Source organism: Temnothorax longispinosus, chromosome 6, assembly GCF_030848805.1.
Source record: "Temnothorax longispinosus isolate EJ_2023e chromosome 6, Tlon_JGU_v1, whole genome shotgun sequence".
NCBI classification, from domain to species: Eukaryota; Metazoa; Arthropoda; class Insecta; order Hymenoptera; family Formicidae; genus Temnothorax; species Temnothorax longispinosus.
In genome coordinates this window covers 2459478-2482381 of record NC_092363.1, presented here as the reverse complement: position 1 = coordinate 2482381, position 22904 = coordinate 2459478, and the positions used below count along the sequence as shown (strand labels likewise).

Here is a 22904-nt window from a genome sequence, read left to right as displayed (position 1 = left end):
CTGCTGCCACTTGCGTTCGAAACTGCGTTTATCTATAGGCTGGTGAAGAATATCTATATTGTACCGCGCATTGCCAAGTTTCGAATGCTCTGCAACTTCGTGGTGCTCCGTAGCTGTAAAGTGCGTAGCTACAGGTTGCTATATCGTTTAAAAGCACACTCTTACCTTTAAAATCGTCTAGCTAAACTGACGAAGCAAAAGAACGGGAAATGTACGCTACATTACGCACACATTTCGATCGAGTCATTTCCGCAAATGAGTCTTTCTCCTTTATCTTTATTTGCATTCTTTCATTGTATTATTATACGCATTCTCTACGTCCTCTGTATAGATTCCAATACTTCCTTTCATCTGCGAACTCTTTCATTAAATTGAATTCAAATGCTTTTTGTGACGATTTTAAACGTAACTCTCTTTTAATACTTTTAGTATGTGAGACGATGAAGGGACGAGTTTTGCGATACGAGGGAGCTATGATGCCGTAATCATACGAGGGATGACCGTGCGGTTTTTTTTCTGACAGACACTTTCATTGATTTTCATGAAAGTGAAACAATATGTACTCGCGATCAAGCGTATCATCAAAGAAGCACATATATGCATGTCCCTCTATGCCTGTAAACACGCGCATTCCCGTTCGACGTGTAGCTCGCTCCCTTGATATATGTTATAATATGAGATCACGTCCCACACACGTTGCCGAGCATGTAAACACACACACACACACACACACACGCGGGCAACGATGTACGTGCCGAGATATCCGTGTACGTATAGCGATGAATGTACATACAATCCGCAGAATCTGCACTGCGTGAAATTAACTTCGCTGCTTTAAAATAGGAATACCACGAAGGCAACGCGAAATAAATGCGCGCGTATCGCTAGAAAACCGTTGCGTTGCCAATTTTGTTTTTTGCAAAACTACGTGATGCGCTGTCGCGCACATCGGAAAACACCAATCCGTAATATTGTTACAGATGTAGAGCCGGGTATATTTGCCGCATATATTTGCCGCGGGTGCTGGCAACTAATGCGTCGTGTAAATACGCCGCACGAAATTTACCAAACCTTTTAATAATTCTGTTTCCGGTACCTTTTGATCCGAATGGAAATATTTTCATCTTATAATATTCGCGCACACAAAATACTCTGTACAGAAAATAAAGAATATTATGATAAATACTTGTGTATCTTAATAAAATGACGAATTGTTCGACGTTGGTCTTTCTTCGACCCAGTTTCTCTCGCGCGATGTGAAATCCGATGGGATTGGGAATTTAAATTTTATTCGGGAAATTTATGTCCAGCAATATGAAAAAATAAAGCGGCTCGCGAGAGGAGACAGCTGGAATAAATCGACGCTCTATAGGCTCTATAGACGCTTGTATCGCGCGGCTAACAAACCCACTTCACGGAAAAACAAGGGGCTGAAAGAATAATCGATCGTACTTACGCAGGCGGTATATATCTGCCCTCACCGGACAATGCACTGACTTGTTAGCGTTGACATATGTGGTAAGAGACTGCAAGTTCCATGTATTTTCGCGTTTATACGTAATCACCGAGGACAATAATTGTATTATGAAAACGTATCAGCAAGCAGTGGCTCAATATTACTCGATAAAATCGCGTTTTATGTAAAATATGCTGCGTTAATAAATTCCGAGAATAACCGAGGACACTATGAGTAAACCGAGTTTTAACTTGACGGCGTGTACCGCCGGGCACATCAGATTACCGGGCGGTCTCATAATTAATTATACACTTTTAATTATCTCAGGGAAAAATTTTCATTACGTTCACTCCTCTCCCGGTCGCTACGTGATTATTTGCAAAAAACACTCGTACGGGCTGGCTGTCGCGGTCTTTTTGTTTTTTTCGCCAGCACGCGCCTCTGTGAGTCTTGTTGCAGCCGACGCGTGCATATTACGTCGCTAATTAATTGCGTAGATCAAAAGAGTGAAAAATCGAATGCGCGTCGTTAAAGGTATACGCGCGTCGCAGTCTCGGGACAGGAATACAATCGGGCCGTATGACGAGGTAGCTGCTCCGGAATTTCATCGCATATTTGAAATCCGCAGACAATGCGCCGCTCATATTGAACTCGGGGACGAGACACGAGGCAGATACGACAGTTGGGCTACACAGAGGTTGTAAAGCGGGACTAAATGAAACGCAATACGGCCCTCCAACGAGATGAGAGTTTTATATAATTTATTTCATCGCATCCTCTCTAATACACGGGCGGCACAAAAAGCAGGGCGTATTTGTACATACGCGAGGCAGCGGCTGCGTATAATAACTGATAAAACTTATCAGGCACCAGGATATTACGTATTCGTGCGATGTCAGGTATATTAAAATAATTTCGTAGTACCGACAAAATCTGATCGTAAACACAAATAATGTTGCATTATCCGCGCTTATGTGTCAAAAATTTATGCCAAGAGATATTTAATATTTAAGCTGCGGACATGTACGTACCGCGGCAATTACTCCTGGCATTACGTTTCAATCCAAACGTGCGGCCATCGCGACCCGCGTGAGATTTAATATAAAAGACCGGAGAATAATACGTTGCACCAACGCGAAACAACGGTTAAACCGAGAAAGAGCGGTATTGTATGCAAAAGCGCAGAGCGCGCGGCAGTTGCGGGCTGTAACTGTAACACATTGACGGCGCGCGGTCGGCGTTATTACGTAGATCGACTTAAGTCGCGTAACACGTTTCTCTCGTCGCCGTCGTCGTCGCGGCGATTTCGAGATTGGCCTCCGCGCTACCGTAATCTCGCAGTTTACGACGGGGGTTAACGTTATTAACGTCTCGCGGGACGACGACACGATCCCGAGCGTCCGCAATCTCTCTTTCTCTCTCGCTTTCTGCGGATCCCTTTCAAGCGGGCCGTGTAGCCGGAGCTTTTATCCGGCGCTATGATCTACTTATTCTGTATCATACATACTGGATAAACTCCACTGTTGCTGGCTGCACCGCAGTCGTTTATCACCACTCCGGCTTTCGCGCGCGCGGGGCTCTTCGTGCGACGCGCGGCGTCTCAGACTGCGAGAACGCCGTAACACCGAAACGTTTAACGCCGTAAAATAGGGAAGCGGAGATCGGCGTCTAAACGCGGTCGGTACACACGGTATCACGGACGTATTTAATTACGTAAGTGCGCGCACGCGCGCCTTTAATCATGTAAGGAACATCTATCTTGTTTGAAGCCCGGGCGCTGTACCTTTGATAGATTATACGTCGCGCGCGCGAGTAGCGCGTGCGGGAGGAGATCTCCGAAGGACCGGCCGTTTATAAATTATTTCTTGACTGCTCGTTGCAGATATGCACGCATATGCGACCGCTGCTACTTGTGTGGAATAAATCGGAAACCGCGAGTCCGCGCAAACGCCTTCTAATCGTCCATCACGCGTGTCTTTGAAGCGAAATCTAATGTATACGGCACATTACCCATTTATTACGCGGTATGAAGTTATACATTATTTATGTTTACGATACCGTCACGTTATACCGCCTCACTTCGAATTTTCAGCGACGCTGAAATTGGCTCCGCGTCGTTATTCTTTGGTTTATGATGTAACAACGTCATTGAAATCGTTCTTTATTGCACTATTTCCTCAACATCGATTCTATGTATACGCATCGCGGAATGCATTTGAAATATTCGTGAATTGAAGTATTCATTCTAAACGATCGCGAAAGAGAGTTGTTACTGTTACGTGTAATATACGTTTGCTTAGATATCCCCTTATAATATATATATATATATATATATATGTATATATATATATAAATCTTAATTAAACGTTTCCAAATGCGTTGCTCTAAAAACCTAATGTAATCGCTTGCGATTAATATTTCAGATGGTATTGTCGCGGACACAAAAGTCACCGTCTCAACAGAGCCTCAAGTTAACTGCACCAGTATGTTTTCTTTGACTTTTCACGGTCGGTCCAACTTGAACTATCGGGGCGACAATCTCGCGGTTTACGATGGACTAACATCATTAACGTCCCGCGGAGTGACTCCTGAGACGAGACCGAGCGTAGACCTCTTTCATCTGAAATTCTAGCTACCGACGTTTATCCACTGCATTATCTATTTATACCGACGGGTGCGCGCCCACGATTTCCCTCTTCTTATCCCTTCGCCACCGTCGCTGCCGCCGCGCCCGCGTGCCGTTCGTTGCCGTCGCGACGACGATGAGAGCGGATCTCAGAAGCTCGCGCGTCGGTGGTTATGCTTCGCCAGCCGCGGAAAATTTTCGAGCCGCGTTTCCTGTCATTGGGAAACGTCGTGCCGGCGAAAGGCCTGCATTAATCATGAGGCTCGAATCCGCGGGATCCGGCAGCCGTGGCGCAGCGCGCCGAGCACGCCCGGAAAGCGATTCCTAGTCGTTTATTATCCACCGTAACGAGAAACGTCCGGGTGCCTTCCGCGGGCAAATTTTCGATACGGCCGCAACACAATTGCGTCGGGTGTATCCACGATTGCGTCGGGTGTATCTTGTCGGAAGGAATTCGATGATATAATGCCAACCTAGAATGATATATAGAACGTCGCGAAACTCCGATCAAGTTTGAAGATTCTTTGATTAATTTCGAATCGATTCTTTCCTAACTGTGGAAATAAAATTTGATTTAATAAAAAAAATTCAGCGTGCTCACACGCTTTGCTCGATCGCCAAGATTATGCGCGTTTCTCGCCTCACGCGTATCGTATCTTTAATGCTTTTAAATATTCTCGCATTCACCGTCGTTATTCCTGCTTCATCGTTTATCGGCGTTAAAATTCCGGTTCCCGCGCGAGTTTTATGCGCCGCGATGTCGCACCGTAAAAATTGATCGCGGTTACATGCAAGATTTATCAAGCGTTGCAAGAAGTTGTACGTACGTACGGTCAAGAGTTTCTGGTGGAAATACACCCGCGAACCCCAGTTCGAAGCCGCGAAAGTTTACGAACCTGAAATTCGATGAAGAGCTCGTCTCGTTTACGCTGGCTTGTCCGTCGCGCGATTCCTTGCTCCGCGTTTGCGTTCGTCTCTTTTCGCTCTCTCTCTCTCTCTCCGCCGTCCGTACTTTCAACTCCCGTGACCGATATTGATCCGCCAACGTGGCGCGGGCCCGCTTCGGTTATTACTTTGTGCCCATATAGAAAGACATGGCTCACACGTGGTGGCCGAAATGTGATACAATATGCAGTCATACATTGTTTTATAATGCGTAACCCGCAATTAATAAATAATCTTTTCTCAAAGTTTACGACAAAACTTAGTCGTCGCAGAAGAAATTAGGATTCTTAGATGATACCTCATATAATAAATTACACTGTCTCATATCGAATTATCCGTTGTAAAGAAATGTATTGTATAATGCCGTACCGCTATATTTGCAAAGCGTCTCTTAGCAAAAAATGTAATAAAAAACACAAAACAATAAAATGTAAAATGTCTCCGGGGGTGTGTGTTCAGGGGAAATGGTAATTTAGATTTACCGATACGCGCTGGCAAACATTAGCATAAGTGCAAAGTACTTCGTACTATAAGTAACTTCGTGTAACGACTGCGTGTCATGACTATATAAAACTAACCAGCAGGGGACAAGCATCAGATGTTGTATAGTCAGTATAGTACTTTTTAATGGTAATCTTTCTTGTGAAGTTCGATGAGTCGCCATTGTCTACCGGAAGCTATCAAGGAGGTGCGTGAATGTATTACGTGTATTACAATATTAATATATGTATATTAATAACGCTGGTTGGGACCGAATCGGTTCGTGATTCGCGCAACGCGCAGGGCGTCGCACTACAGAGACGCGTTATACTCCTTTCTGCTGCTTTATAAACGTAATGACCGCGCATTTTCAAAGTCCCACGGAAACGGCACTTCGTCGCGTCTTCCATTTCGGAGAGCGTGGCGAGCTTCGATTCAATTTCAACGTTCCAGACTGTGGACAGGCGGAGAATCCGGCACGGGGGACGAGCGGGGGAGGATGGGATTTAGTGGAAGGGAACGAAATGTAAGAGGTTAATTGGAACAGATAACTGCGTCTGCGTGTGTCGATGTGCTCCTCTACCTCCCTGCTCTCACCCTGCCTTCACCGCATCCCTTCGGCACCACCACTTCCCCTTTCTCCCTTTCACCAGAGCCCTCGGTCACATTTTATCCAGCTCTTCGTTTCTTTTTCATCTCCTGTCGTGCAGTCCGCCCTAACCGAATCCGCTGTTACTTCTTTACGTGCGCCGTAAGCGCTTTCTCCTCCGTTGCATCGATGTGGCCGTCCGTCATTAACGGTTAACGGCCATCGTGAGGTCGTACCGTCGCGTCTTCGTCGAGTGCGGGGCATCTATTTAGATTAGGATATACATAATGCCAAAGTATACACGGCCGCGGTAAAGATAGAGATCCCTGGAAGACGAGAGAGAGAGAAGAAACGAGAAAAAAAGAGCGGAAAGCGATGCCGAGGAGCAGCCGCTACGAAAGAACGCCCTGGAGAAAACACGCAGCGACTATTCAGCGTCTGACCAATCCATCACTTCTTACAATACAGCTCGTAGTCAAGTGTTCGATCTTTATTTTTTTGTATCGCCACCTTTTTCGACCTGGTTCCTGGTGTGAATAAAGTGAAATGAAAGAAATCGCGATCTCCCCTCTGTCGCTATTTCCTTAAAGCGTGGCTAATTTGCGACGAAGCAGCGGAAGGAAATCGCGTCGTCACGACATCCAGATCTCGAGGCTCAAGTGCCTCTAGAGTCGCAGATAGGAGCAATGAAAGGCACACACGGACGTCGGTTGAGTTAGAGCGCGCCGCATCGTCGGCATTTACATCGCCGCCGACTTGGCCGCGCGTTACGAGGCGATGAATTACTTATAACCACCTCGATCTCACACACCCACGTGCGCGTCTCTCCGGTCGTATCCTTTTATCTTCTCTTCTGACTACCATCGCGTCTCGCCCGAGCGTGCGCCTCGGCGTATAAATATCGCGCATTTATAAGCAGTCGGTGACACTTAGTTATCGTGGGATCGCTAGCGGTCGCGCGTACTCTGGCTTCTCTCTCGTGCTTTTGCGCTTAATGACTAGAATATTCAGAGATTCTCGAATATAAAAAAGATATCGATATATTTATAAAGAAGCAGAAAGCGAAATTTATCATTTCGCATTCAAATAATTGTATATTTATTTGGGACACGCTTTCGGTTAGCAAGAATTTTTCTAGAAATAAAAATTATAGACTATTAGAATTTATATAAATAAAAGTTTATAATAGGATGTATAGACGCGATGATTTTGTTGTTTAGAAATGCAATGCTTGATCGTTTGATCAATTGCGCTTATTGTTAGCTATGCAGGTCCTTGCACTCGCGACGTTCTACGATCGCGATGTCAACGTTTGTTGTTTTCGATTTCAGATGATGGATTATACATGGACAGGATGGCGACTTTCGCGGCGTGAGGGGATGTTCACTCGGCTCGCGGGATTGTGTCTCTTTGTTGCGATGCTTGTCACACAAACGTACTCTATCATTACACGAAGTTCATAGGTTCGCTATGTTAGTAACGATCAGCAAGTTTTTGCTAAACTTTCCCGTCACGTTCGCGGTCTATAATATTCGTTCGAGGTATAGCTCAGCCTGAACGGATATTCTTTTCTATTTCATACGCGACGAATAAAAACTTCTCGATAGCTCTCGCGTGATGCAAGTTAATTTAATCTACTGCATCTGTTAAATATTTAAAAGACAACGGTACTTACTCGGAATTTCGTTTAAATTTGTAATAATCCATACGTCTTATGCGTACTCATTTTTTACTACAACTATAGATTTTTATTTTTAACTGAAATTTTTCAATCATCAATAATCATTAGTTTATGATCTGAGAATTACTTTGTCCTTGTAAAACTTTGAATCGATAAATTAACATGGAAAGAAAATGATTAAAAATAGTTAAATCGGTCGACATTCCTAAAATTTCGTTCAATCGCGATTCACGCTCTTCATTGGTAGATAAGATTGCCGGACGGTTGGTCGTTGACTCAATGACCGTACAAAAGGCTTTTTGCAGATCCAAAGACACGAGGCAAATGGAATAGCGAATCGGAGAGTGGAACGGAACGATTGTAGCAATCAAAGATCAGATGCCGTGCCTGGACATGGTCCTTCGTCCTCGGGACGAATCCCCCAACGAGGGACGAGCAATCGTTGGAAAAACGTAATCTCGCGGAAAAATATATCAACCGATGTTCCCGGAGAATAGAAAAAGGTTGGCTCGCATGAACGTCGGAGTGAGTTGGCCGGAGACGACTTAATCAGATTCCTGAATACTCACGAAATATCAAATATTAAACAGCGCTATTTAGCAATCGTTTTTATGTTTCATTTGATGTCTTCCGGCAATTCCTATCCTACCGCGCCGTTCATTGAGGAGCTCGCGCCCGGTTTGTACGTTCAATCGCCTAACGAGCGGAGTTTACGGAAAGGTCCCCCAGCGGGGCGCAGACATTGCCGATAATAAAGGAGATTGGCTCTAAATTACGAAGTCCGCTGCAGACGGTCCCGCGTTAAATGCCTCTCAGCGACAGAACAGAACAGTCGCCGAATCGGTTTCTATAGTCGGTAGGTGGTCCGCTTCTGTATTCTCCGTTCGCGTTCGCGAGAGAGACTCCGTTTCCGTCTTCGCCCGTGTCTCGCAGTCTCGATTTACCGGAGGCAACGAATGGAGGCCAGAGGCGTAGCTATCCCGGTTCCGACGGTCTAAGGGAACTTGGAACTGGAGTTCGAGGAAAAGAGGCACTTCTTGCTACGTCCGTGAACGGTGGAAGTGGTGGTTGGGGTCCCCCTCCCGATTGTCTCCCGACAAGCCCGGGAGGAGCTCCACGCTCCTCCTTAAACGACTAATTGCGTAATTAAAAGAAAGTTAATCCGAGCCGCGAAAGCGACGTTCGTTGCATAAACAGACGAGGAAATCCAATGGCGCGTTGGAAATTGAAGAAGAGAGGGCGGACGACGCGGCGAGACGCGTACACGCGTGTGAGTGTGTTCGTGCGGAGGCGACGAGTAATTTAACGCCCGACGAGATTTATTAAAATTCGTTTTGGATATATCCATGCGGGTGTGCGGTGCGTCGAACGTATGGCCGGTCAGTCACCGGACTAAATGGTCCTTTGTGTGTCAGCGGATGCGCTAGCCTGTTGCCAATCCGCTGATAAAGTTCATAACCCATTATCGGCATTAACGTAATGCTGCACTTTCGAAAATAGAGAATACAATGGAGATTATCTGGCGATGCGAGCGAGCGAGCGAGCGAGCGCGCGCGCGCGCTCGAGGGACCGGGGCTTTGTATCGATGCAGTGCACGAGCGAGGAAAATTAATTAATTAATTCTCCGAGGACGTCGAAGCTGACGCAAGATAAGAAAGCTGATAGAATAATGTAGCATCTCGCTGTGTTTAATACGCCGGAGTAATTAATTTGCTCCAAAGAGTCGTTCGCCTTTGTGCTGTTACAAAAGATATTAGTGCCTCGGCCGGGCGACGTTTGCGAGGAAAAATCGTAGAGGAAACTCGTAGAGGTGGTCCTTAAATGGTAGACAATTTTCACAAATAGCATAGAAAATACAATGCGCACGCGAGCCATTACAGTGCAGCCGGATGTGAAGCGGTAATAATAATAGAAACGGCGAGAAATCGAAATGCTGTACACGTGACGCAGTTGCATCTACTGGCAACAGTAACGCTAAGAAACACAAGTTTCGAAATTATGAATTTCTTTCAAAATGAAAGATATAAATATTACTTTTACCTTTTTAGAGTTAATAATTGTCCTTCTACAATCCATATCTAGCAGCTTACAGTTAAAGCTAATATTGCCGTACGTATCTTCTTACAAGAATAATCCCATATTATGAAATTTACATTGAGATCACATACGCGAGAAATTTTACGAATAAGTTATTGTCAAGTTATAAAAATACGCAGAAAGAGATCACTATTTGTTCAGTCAAGTCGAGAGTATCGCTTAGTAAACATTTTAAATATAAAAGAAATTAGTATATAATAAAAATATACTGCATTATTGCTGCAGAATTTAGAGAACAAAGGGATATTTTCCAGAGATAACATATATTCCTTTTACAATTAATCCTGTAATAAATAACGACGAGATTAAGAAATGTTCAGAAATCCGGGATTTTATGGGACATTTTCACATTCATTGGATGTGCATGTTGTGTAGAAAAATTCCCCATATATCTTGACTCTGCCTTTTTCCTATTAGAAAAGTATTAGGTGCGAATCGTTCGGGCGGAGTAAGTGCGAAGAAGCGGATCAAGGGACGACTAAAACCCCGAGTCACTCGAACAGCGCTGGTTGTTGCTCGCCACGGGGGTGGCGAGGATGAAAAATGCGTGGTGGTCAGCGGCGGAAGCGAGAAAACCTTCGGACGGAGGCGGAACGCGCGCGTCGGAATCGCTCCAGGAGGGTGGCGAAGTAGGATGGGAAAAAGAAGACAAGATAGAGAGACAGAGAGAAAAACGTGGGGAAACACGCATGCGTCGATAAGGACAGGATACGGAGTGGTTTAAGAGCGATGGTAAAAGTGCGGTGAGATATCCGAGCGGTGGAGAGCGGAGGCACCGACATGTTGAGACGATGGAACCGTGAGCTTACACAAAGAGGGAGGGAGGGAGAGAGAGAGAAAGAGAGGCGCGGCGAAGCGGAGAAAGAGAAAGAATAGGTGAACACAGGGGGAGGCGCGAAGGTAGCAACACGGAAGAAGAAGAGAAACGGAGGGCGATGGAGACGGCGAGTCCGGGGGGAGGGGGGGGGCAAGAGTTGGAAAGAGGGTAGCGAAGTGACGGTAGGAGGATAGGGTGTACGAGGAGGGGCGCGATTGAGCGTGGTTGTAGGCGAAAGATACGAGGCGGAAGCTACGAACGCCCGGTCTGGGAGTAGATTTTACGAAAGCTAAGGCGGCCGCAGGGGGGCAGCGGTGGAAGGCGGCGGGAGCCGCGCACGATGCGCTACACGAACTGATGTCCCTTGAGGTCAGCCTAGCGTGACTACCTATCAATTGCCGAGACTGCGTCTGGGCCGTCTAAGTGACGCGGCGGTGTGTATGTACACTCGAATATATTCCAGAGGTATTCCCGACGTCGATTCGCCGCAAATGCGTTCGGGTAGCAACGCGCGACCGCTCGACCGTAGCTACGTGCACCCGACCACCGCAATTTCAAGATTCTTATCCCGCAATACTTTTAGATATATCGTAAGTGCAAATTATTTGGAAAACCGTCGCAGAATATATATATATATATATATATATATATATATATATATATATACATATATTAGACATGCATGAAATTTTTGCGACAACAAACTGAATACCCGATTATTTATCTGCCACAGGAAAATCAAGGATTTTATCACTGTACTATCGTTTATCATTATACCTCGCATTCTCCACGTACTCGGTCCTGCGCATGTTAAACGGCTTACATACCAGAAATTTCAACAAACGCACGTAATAAATCGCCGTAATGTGGTGCAAAACCTGGAATTGCAGGTACTGCATCAGTTTTCCCACCGAAACGTTGATCGATGCTCTTACATTCCCGCAATCAACGCCGTGTCGCCCCTCGGTTCCCAGAAATCGATCCCCGCCATGTGCATCATCAGGAGCAGCGGCATAATAAAGCGTTCCGACCCCTTGAACGCGGTTAATTCCGCCACGTCTTAACGGGCTTGTACCCGGAAACGGAGTCTATCCTAGAAGACGGTCTCGTTTCTATCCACTCGCGGCGGTTTTCCGGAATCATTCTCTCCCCGGTTCTGGGTTCTAGGGGCGTTCAGGAGTTTCCCCTACTTGTCGGGGGCAGGTAAATAAATGCGAGTGGAGGTGTTGTTTACACGTTCTCCCTCACCGCGATGCGTCACCGGACGAAGACATTTTTTTTCTTATCAAACTTCCCCGGTAAAACGCGTGATAGCGTATCTGAGATCTACGAGCGTGCGCTCGGTCTGTTTTTTTCGCATGTCCCGTTCGGCATGGGAGTACCCTGAGCGATGGAGTGACAATGTGTTTTCGCCCACAAAACGGTCCCATTAATAACCGTATCGCAGCGGGCTGATTTCGTTAATTAATAGTGACGCGGAAGATTACGTTCGCGCGTCGACTTCCACGCGAGCCGAGTCGAGCCAGGTGGTCGATCGTTAGCAGTTTCGAGTCCAATGGAAATTTCAGTTGCCATGGCTCTTTTTATTTATGGCATCAGCACGGCACAAGAAGAGTAGAAGTGTTTAGCACCTTGTAACCTTTGGGTATTTCGCGAGGTAGGCGAAATACTCTTCATTAGAAGCGTTTTTTTTAGGTCAAGCAAAATTCTAAGAATAACTTGTCTCTAATATTAAATATATGAGTTTTATAATGAACTCGTTGAAAAGTGTATAAAAAAGTTTGTAACATTCAGCAGACCTCTGAAAAGTTTCTTTCACAGAAAACCTCGTTGAGAGTCAGTAGTTTAGGGTGCTCTTGATATTTGATGACTCGCAGTTTTGCCCTGAACTAATAATTGCTCGAGAAGTACTGCTACCGGAAGATAAAGACGAGCTTTGCTTATTCAGCAAAGTGTGATTTATAACGTTTCGCAAAATATATTCCATGTACATATAATTCTTTATACTCTACTGTAAAATCACCACGGAAATATAAACGGATAGATTAATAGAATATCACGATTAACAAAACACGCTATCGTTCTTCCCTCGCGTCATCTCGAGATGTATTATGAAGACCGCGTGGAAAAGAACCGAACTCATTGGTTAATCGCTACGTTCTCACGTATCCGGTGGCTCTAAGCGGCGGCGGCGGGCCCGGCCAGAATACGATTTGTCACGCCGATATATCGAACGTGCTCGCCGCGCGCCGCGCGTAGAGAAATATCATCGGTGTACCAATATCCCGGTAAGTGGAATATTCCGGTGGGAAGAGAAGTCGTACCATCGCTCATCCAGTGTAGCGTAACATAGAATGTAAAACCCTTATCTCCACCGAGAGAATTCTCCGCGCACTTTTCTCTCTCCACCTCCCTCATCTTTTTTCTTTTCCCTCCTACCCGCCCGTCAGTCTCGCTCCCTCTCTCTTTCTCTCGCGCGAGAAGTATATATCACTCCTTCGCGTTTCTCTCTCTCGGTCGTACCCTCCTCATATCGCGAAAAACCGCTGCGTCTCCAGCGTTACGCTACAGTCGGCTAATATCGAACGATGGAAATCGTTCGCTCGCGTCTGTAAAATTCCCCGCGACGTTCTCTTTCGGTGTCCCCGCTCGCATTTCACCGACGCGGAAGCAGTTTAGGATATTATGGAAATACGATTTCCATTCTTCACGCTGCCTATCCGTGCAACGGTAGCTTGCTTTGCCTTCCCCGTTCTCCTTTCCTTCGGTTCTTTTCTTCAGCGTTCAACCAGGGGCGATTCTATCGTTCCGTCCGCCGTTGTATCCGCCACTGGACTCCGAGCGAATACGCGTCGTTACGGGACAAACGGTAAACGAGGTAATGGTGCCGCCGCGCGATACGCGATGTGCATAAAATGGAATCTCGGCGTTAGGGAGCGTCGCGGAGTGGTGAGAAGGACCAGCGACGAGGGCGGTCGAACTGTGCCGAGCGAAAACCAGGGCACGAATAGTCGGGAGAGACGTGGTCGCGCTTAGGGAAGAGATAAAAGATAGACAACGACGGGAGGAGAGAGGCGAAAAAGTGCTACTGAACGGAGAAAAACGCGCGGATGGAAAACGGGAACGAGAAACGAGAAAGAACGAGTCGCGGCGGAAGCGGCAAAGCGTGGCGATGAAAGAGGAAAAGGAAGAGAGGAAGAGAGAGAATGAGAGGGAGAGAGAAAATGGGAGAGAAAGAGAGACAAAAGCGGAGAAGAGAAGTTGCGAGGGGGTCGTGTAGGTGCAGCTATAGCGGGTAGTTGTTGGTAGAGGACAGGGTGATGCATGGCTATGGGGTCGCCTGCTTCACCGCGAAATGTCGGCGCCGTGCAGCCGCCCCGCGCCGCACGCCTTTTACATACTCGACGTACCCTCTCTAAACCCGCCTCTCTTCCTCCTACCGTCGCTTTCTCGTCCTATGCTCCTTCGCCACCCTCGTCGCGGCTTCCTCTCCTCGGTATCACTTTGTTTGCCTTTCCCGCGGCGGGCCGTCGCGTCGTCGTGCGCTGCCTTACTCGCGTACACACTCTTCTCGCCCCCGTGCGTGCATATATCGATCGCATGCTCGGGGCCCTCTCTCTCTCTCTCTCTCTTTCTCGCTCTCGCATACCGCTCGCTCCCGCGATGCATGCCGCGTTGCTGCATCCTTCCCTTGCCGCGCGTATCTCGGGTGTCACTCGCTCGCGACGACAGAATCCGTCGGATTACAACGTGTGTTTTCTACGAGCCGCGGCGAACCGCGCTCGCTAAGACTAACGCGCGCGGATTTCCGGGCTGCTTTGATTGCTCTTGCGGGGGCAGAGCGCGGCATGCGTGGATTTCCGAGTCCTAGACGCTCGTCGTTATACCCTCCGCCTGTTTGCTTTGTGTCTCCGCTCGCGCGGTTACGGAGAGACAGACATCCTTGCCTCTACCGCGCGCATATTTTGCGCGCTCGTCAAGATACGGGTAAAGGGCCGCGTTTCGAAAGGCTCTCAACGGTGTTTCGGGCGCGCTGTAATGGTGCGGTTACGGTATGCAGTCGGTCCGCTTTGCGTTAATTTTAATTACGGAACGCCGTGTGAATTTATGCGCCACTTTGCATACTTCGCGGGCGTTGCCGTAGAATTTTGGGAGATCTGCTCGTTCCGGGAAGCGCCGGGCGCCATGAATGTATACGCAATGACGCGCGGTTTCGAAGACATATTTTAGTCGCGCTCGTTATCGCGTGGCGAACAGGTTGTTGGGTGCGCCGAAACGACGCGACGCGCGACAACGTCAGAAACTGGGCTCTTGAGGAGCCTGAATATTTCTGAGGGAACAACGTGGAAGATGTTCCTCTCTCGTTTCACTCGTCTCAAATCCCGTCTTCAGTGCACCTCTCTCGCTCGTTCGGTATCGATCGTCGTACACGCGAGGCGCAGACTTGAAACGAAGGCGCGGGCTTTCGGCTTCGCGTTCGTCCACGATACACAGAGGACGGCGAAGATTGCGCACGACGTTCCGTGTTCGCTGTAGCGAAGCGCGCGAATCTCGGTTCGACAGTTTAAGATCCGTGACGTGGAGGAGAACGGACGGCACGTCGAGCGAAAAACAAAGATGGGTAGTAAGGGGCTTGACATGTCGAGTGCATGCCGCGGACCGATATAGCTCGCAGCGCACTCGAAATACAGTGAGGTTCGACGGGTTCACGCTCGAAGGATGGAGTTAATGACGGGTCGTTTCGAGGTGCACGTTGATATCGATCGACGCTCAATGGCACACTTGATTTAAAATGGCGAATTTGAATAATAAATATGAATAGCGCAGTCGGTTGATTCAATTTAATACTTCAATTATTTTTGCATTATATGGAATTGCCAACAGGCATTTAAGAGCCATGAAATAAGGTAATAATTAATTTCAACATATCAAAATGTAGAATTGTTTGAAAACTTATATATATTCCTAATTTTCTAAAAAAGGAAATTATAAAATGCGAACCAATGCATCCGAGATTTTTGACAGTTCAGTTGTATCAGAAAAAAAAACATCTCGTGTACGACTTATCTTTATGTATATAAATTTATAGAATGGGTAGGTTTCGAGTAATGATCCGACAGTTTCCGTACTTATTGCAAAACCACAACTGCTTGTTCATATTCCGCCGAAGGAGCCCGTTGGGAACGAAACGTTAATCGAGTTGTAAGTGCGAAACTTCGATCTGTAACCGCGCGTTCGGAACTATACCTCGCTGCAGTTTGCCACTCAACAATCGTCAATACAAAATCCGGGCGCATAATCGTAACAACGTCTCTTACCGGACGTGACGTCGTGGTAACGGCGGCGGCACCGGGTTGTGAAAGTTATCCATCATCGAGTACGCGTCGTGCTCGACGGACTTGTGATCGAGGCCCTCGAGATGGTCGAGACGCAGCAGCTCGGCTTCCCGCGGCGAGTGTAGCTCACAGTGGGCTACGTGGAGCAACGGCCTCAGGGAAGAACCGCCTTCGCATCGTTGCTGCCGCGAAGGCGGCCTCGCCACCTGACGGTCTAGACCACCATCCGCAGCGTGGTGTTCGTCGCCCCAGACCTCGAATTCACCCGCCGCCGAGTAGTCGCCGAATCCGCCGTTGCCCTTCACCGTTGCGCACTTTGCGGTACCTTCGGGGCCGAGTCTGGGGCAGGAGGAGCCCCTGATACCCCGTTCCCGCTCGACCGCGTCCTCGCGTCGCTTCTCCTCCTTCCGACGATATTTCACGAGGTACTCCTTGGTCGGCAATGAGAACGACAGGCTACCGCGACGGGTGGATCGTCGGGATGTCAGATTTCCGACGGGCGCCGCACGATTGGCATCCAAGTCCCGCGACGAGGCAGTCAGCTTCTTCGCGAGGATCGTTTCTACGATCGCATATCACAGGTTCACGCGGGACGGACCGATTACCGTGACACGCTGCCGTCGTCCTCGGAGGTGATGTTGATCGAACTCGCCGCGAGTCACGTTCGCGAGTTCATTGATCCTGGACGTTCACGGGTGAACGCTTCGGCAGACTTGGTCCCGCGGGGGGGGGGGGAGACTCAGGACGCACGGGCGCGGGAGTCGTTTAATGTTAAACACATTCCACGTCCGCCGCGTAGCAAGGAGGTGGAGTGCCAGAAGGGTGCCGCAGACTCCGCGCTACACCGTTCGCATAGCCGGCAGCCAGGCAGGCAGGCAGGATGGCAGGCACGACGACAGGGGGAGAAACTCGCGTACGCAAACTTTGTTATCGATCTGTCAACGCCAGCGAGAAAGTTCAACTTCCTCCCGCGAGCGATGTTCGACACAGCGATTCCGCGTGACCCGAACTTGGCGTCGACCCTCTTCCTCGACGATCTCGGCCGACACTCTCTCGAAACGTGCTCCGGATCGTGAACGAGCGTTATCTTGCCCGCGAGAGACGCCCTTATATCCGACGTTCATTCACCAACGGTTCGGCAGGTACTCCAAAATCGTGCTCACGACACTCCACAGAAAAAAAAAAGGAAAACACCACTATCTGACCGGCTACGTAATTTCACCACCTAGCCACTTGGACGAAACGACTGAAAAAATCCCGAGAGATTGCCGGCGTATCTCCTCCTCGATGCCTGGTTGGTATACCGTTGAGCGAGTCGAATGGCTTTTCAGCCCCGGTGCAGCTGCCGCGCGCACAGCGAATTCCGAGCGCGCGTTCAAAGGTAGGCACGTTCGGCGCGCGAAGCTCCCCGACGTAGAATTCAATCTGCACGTTTCGGAAAACTGCGATCAGCCGGTTACGCTCTGCGGGCGGCGCGCGCTCGCGGGCATTCTCTTATAGCCGCGGGCGCTGTCGGTGCTCGGTTGTGTGAAAACTAATTGGGTCAGCGGGCCGAGAAACGCACGCAGATCCCGCGCTGTTGTAGCTGCCGGAGAGAGCGGCGTGATGGAGTGGAGCAGCTCCGAAAATCCCCGGGCTTTATGCCGACGGGTCGCGTCAGCGGAGGATAAGGATAGACCGTCGGACGTCACCTATGGGATTCTCGCGCGCGGCGACAGAACTTTCCGCGACAGCGCTCCGACTTTTCGCGAGGTCGATCGGAGCAATTTCCTCCGCTCAGTCCGCTCCCTATCCGATTCCGAAGTGTCACGTCGGAGTTGCCCGACTGTTTGTCGACTCTCCGAGACTTCCCAAAGTGATTTAGCTGTCGTCTTCCGGAGAAGAATCGCCGATCGTTATCGGGAGCCAACGACGCGGTCGTTCCATGGGTCGCGCGCGACGCTCTTCGGGGTTTCCAATTTTCACAGCCGTGGTGACGCGTGATCGGGGCGCGATTAAAAATTGTTGTTGCCCCGTTTGTCCGTTACCGGGTGCCGCGACCGGACGCGGGATGTCTCCTCCTTTCGCGCACGACGACGGACGGGGGTCGTTAATCTCTCTCTCGGCTGGTCGCGCGGAGACGCTGCGAGTGCGAGAACGGCACGCAACCGCGGCAGCTGCGGATCAAAGACTGAAGGCGCCGCAACGCCCGGCACGAAGTGACACTGAACGTCCCCACCATCGCGCGAGGCCAGATTCGGCGCGTGCGCCCACGCGCGTCACCAACCCTCACTTCTCCTCGGGGGCCGGAGACTCACCCTCGTTTCGGTATTGCGACCCTTTGCGAGAGAACGCCGCCACGCGGAGGGTGCGGTCACTACTCGGATCGTCGCACCGTGGTCGTCGGCCCTTGATGATGCGCCTTCCATAAGGGTCGCGGCCGCTTGGGTGTCGATAGCATAAATCTACTCGTTTCACGGATGACGCGCGTAAAGAACGCGATGGCGCCGTAGACTCCGAACATTTTTCGCCCCTTCTCACTTATTTTGAACACATTTTTTATCGGAATGCATATAAAACTGTTAAATGACAAATTTTAGTCTCAGAGTACACTCAATTTAAATTATGTGTATATAAATAAATTTCTTTTCGTACAATCGTTAAGATGTTTGAGATATTATTTGTACTACCAAATTAATATTTTAATCTCTGATAAAGACGGAAGATAGTGATGTATAAAATGGAGTAACGTTGATTAGTATTTAACATATAAGACAAATATTCCAAAATTTTGCGTTTAGATCGCTACTGAAATGTCATAAAAAAAAAGGAAAAAGCTGCGATTAAAGACACGCTATTACCGGATTTAATTTGATATCCTAGGTTTGTTCTGCCGCAAGCATAAGTTTTCGAGGTACTATATAGATGCAGTCGCGGACACACGTAATAGACGTGTGCACGTGTAATGCTACCCTTGCTATGGCCGAGCGGCGAGAAGAGAAATAGCGATGCGCGTGCGCTACGACAGGGATAACTGGAGAGACGGGGTTGTAAAGAGAGAGAGATAGAGAGAGAGAGAGAACGAGAGAGAGGGAGGGAGAAGGAGAGAGCTGCATGGTGGTGGATTTCGTGGACGTCGAGCACTTGTATTTTCGATTCGGGGTCAAAGATCGCGTCACCGCGACCCCATTCATTTAATGCGTCCTTAAATTAATTGATGTGTTGTGCACCGTTACGCTATTTCACTTATTTTGATATAAATAAGCATGCTAAGTCTATTTTCATTCCTTATCCGTATTTTTCAATATTAATTTAAACATGTACTGAAGAAATTACTGCAATACTGCGACTTAAGAAAGATTGATCTCGATTAGACTCCATGTTATTTATATTATAAGCGGACATATCTCGTAAAATCTAATTTTAATTTAAACACAAAATTTATTCACTACATTTAATAATGTTCTATCTGTGATTATTTCTGAGGATTTTTTGAAATACAATACATATGTATGTAACATATTAATCACTTAGCAACATAAAAGTAATTCACGTTACTTTCATGCCACGCTTCACAACAGTTTCATGCCAAACAATTCTGTAGCTTGCCAAAAGTGATTAACATCGAATTTTGTTTAACGCAGAGCCCTGTATCAACTTGCGGAATATACTCAGCTTAGTAAAGTTATATATATAACTTTCATTATTAAAATGTATTAACGGTAAATCCGATTAACTATTTTCATCGTGCGTTTCGTCGATAAGTCAAAATGCAACGAAATTAAAATAAGTATCAAAGTCTTTTCGATAATAATACCTTACGCGGGATACTTTTTAATACAAAATAAATTTTTCAGAAAAGTAGATGCTTTAATAATATTCCTAATAAAAATGCAACTCGGTAATGATTCCACGAATCTTCTATACGCGGAATTCTTATATAGGTCAATTCCGATAGGTCATTAATGGCATTTTAATGCTGAAAGGCGTTCTTATTATATAGCGTTCTGCATAAGCTACTCGCGTGAAACTTATTCTCCGTGGAAAAAAGAAGCAAATAAAAAGTCTCTTCTCAGCGAGAGACGCGACGTAGATTCGCGTAGAATCATCGGGCGCTTTAATCGCCCGACGCCACTTCGCTCCCTCTCATAACACAACTCGTGAGAACGATCGGAAGGAAGTTTAATTATCTCTTCAGTGCATCGCGCCCCGCGGTCGTTGATACTCACTCCGCGCCTGTGTGCACACATGTACATACGCGCATCACCCTCACCTAAATACATATCCACAAATATGTGCGTAAACGTTCGTTCAATGCGCGCGCACACACGCGCGTTCCTGCGTCGCGTCGACGTTTGAGAGGTAGGAAGGAAGATGGATGGAGAAGTTGTTTTATCCCCTGTTGTGCATCCGCCAAAATCCACCGCGGTAGCCTACAACGTTTACCCTTTTAGCGGCGGCGGCGGCGGCGGCGGCCGCCACCACCACCCATTGCCACTCACGACGTTCACCATTCTTCGGTGCCCCAAACTATCGCCCCGGAACTCCGAAACTCCGGGCTGGAACGCGCGCGTCGTGTGTACGCGCGGGTAGATGGAACACGGTCTCGTATGATCCTGGATGGGCGGGAGGGGTGCGGAGCGAGGACGGTAGAAAATTTGCGACAAGCTCTTTGATGTTGCTTAAACAGAAAACGCCAGCTCCCACCCACCCCGTCCCGTGTCGCTTTCCGCGCACCCCCCTGCCGCGTCGCGGCGTGTAGGACCTTCCTTCCTTCCTTCCTTTCGTTCTTCGTACCTCGTGTACTTTCCCTGCTGTCCCTCCAGCGCCTATACGTAAAACGTCGGACGTCTTTGAATCCCGCCCTCTCTCTCCTCCTATCCTCATTCTCCTCGTCGCGCCCTCTTATCGTGCATCTCCTTAGTTCTTTAGTCCTGGTTGCTTTGTGACGCGGCTGCCTGCCTGACGACGAGGACGACGACGACGACGACGATGGAGATATCGCTTACCCTCCTCCGTGCCATAAGCACTCATTTGTTCTCCTTATCTCCTCGATAGTCACTTCTCTGCCTTTGGGACGGCGACTTGCCCGGACGTGCGGGAGCGTCCCCGGCTTTCTTCCCGTCTGTCGCTCGGTGGACGACCCTGAAGACGTTCTGCATTGTACAGGGCGGGCTTAACTGACGGTAGTGAAATAAGGAAATAAATTGAGAAAGTGAGAGCCATTTCCCAAGGTCATTTCGAAGGCATCGCGAAGTTATTCAGAATTTTTAACCGTCGTGAAACGCGCCCCTTTTGATGTAATACCTCTCCGATGTTATCGCTTCGAGGCAGATGGTGGTTTCCTTTAATTGAAGTTTCCCTGTTATGGATTTTCATGTTGCTTTCCAGTGACTCGTCTCGCGATGGAGTTTAACATACAGATTCATAATATTTTGCGAATTGTCTTTTCACAATTTGCGATATATTACATTACTATTTGATTTAAAATAATTCTAGAAATGTATGCTTAATAAAATAATAAACAAGTATGCAAGTAAGTCGATGGAAAAGCAAACTAAATATTATTCCATGTAATATTTGAATGCAATAATAACTTTTTGCTCGTGTTATTACTTTACTCGAGCTTTCTAATTAAATTCGAAATTCGTTTCTATTATCCGGCATGTGTAAACGTTGTCGCCTAATTTTCTTAAGTTCATTAATTGAATTTTAAAGTAATTTTCTTAAAGGCTTCTCCCATTTGGAAATCCAGCTGTACAGTCGTATATAGCGGGAAACGCGCTAGCAAAATGAATCATCTTATGCGAATTTCATCCTTTTGTATTTAACAAATCCTGATCAATAACGCCTTGTGAATGTACTTCTGCACAATTAACAATACTTCGTTATTTCATTGATGCGTTCTTGCGACATTTGCTGCGATGACATTATAATACGCCCCAGTTTCGCCGTTTATGTACCGTATGGCTCACATGCGATAGCGTTATACGCATGCATACGTCGGATTACGTTGCGTATCGTTTCTGCGGTCGTGACATACAGCGCGATGAAAGCTTTCAGTGGACATTCTATTTGCATGTCAAGAGAGAGAAAGAGAAAGAGAGAGAGAGAGAGAGCGAGAACAGTTTACAAAATCTCGAAATTAATAATTTGATATAGATAAGAGAATTAAGTTAACTAAATAAAATTCTTAACGACATTAGAAAAGTGCTAAGTGCAAGAGTAATAATACCTTCAGAAAAATCTCACTGCTTGTGCAAAAGATGCAAACCGTAATATATTAACGTTTTACATGCTAATAACGGAACAGTTGACTTTGCTTCACAGGAGACCGCCATCGAAAGCTTCGAGAGATCCGAATTATAACATCATGGCAAGGAGAGAAAGAGAGCACGTCGTCATTACTGACGAACCAATTTTCTGCGACGCGCGTTACATCTCGAGTATCCTCAGTGGGATTTACCGAGCTGCGAAGAGAACCCAAAGATGTGCCACATAGACCGTAGACGATCGTGGCGAGAATGTGACCGCGCGAGGGAGTGAGAGAGAGAAAGAGAGACGGAAAGACAGAGAGAAGGCGGACGGAGAAGTCAGCGGAAGAATGGTCGATTTCATATGAATGCATTCCATGCAAATGCGCCGGCGAAGATAGAGAGTAAGAGAGGAAAAAGTTGCGGAGCACAACGGAGGGACGCGTGGGAGGATGGAACGTGGGGCACGGCGATGCGAAGATAATTGGGTGAATACATTTGGGCCTGCGGTGAGCCGGTGGAGGAGATATATTCCTCGACTGGGGGCCCGTCCTCTCCTGCATTATGCACGCGCGTACGTACGCGACATACACGCGGGAAGACGACACAGCTCCGTGCACGTACTCCGTTCGAGGGAAACGAGC

General features: G+C 47.6%; 1 protein-coding gene across 6 annotated transcripts in view; it reads right to left on the bottom strand.

Moving 5' to 3' along the window:
• Ten-a (tenascin accessory) overlaps nt 1-22904 on the bottom strand; it is a 561949-nt gene that overhangs the window by 68615 nt on the left and 470430 nt on the right. The window contains exon 1 of one of the 6 annotated variants that reach the window (XM_071780083.1): nt 16010-18181. The exons of the other annotated variants lie outside the window; for them this stretch is intronic. Within the exon in view, the coding sequence (XP_071636184.1) occupies nt 16010-16065 (56 nt within the window). The 5' untranslated portion in view covers nt 16066-18181. Of the gene's footprint in view, nt 1-16009; nt 18182-22904 lie in introns of those variants that run through there. 6 annotated transcript variants of the gene reach the window in all.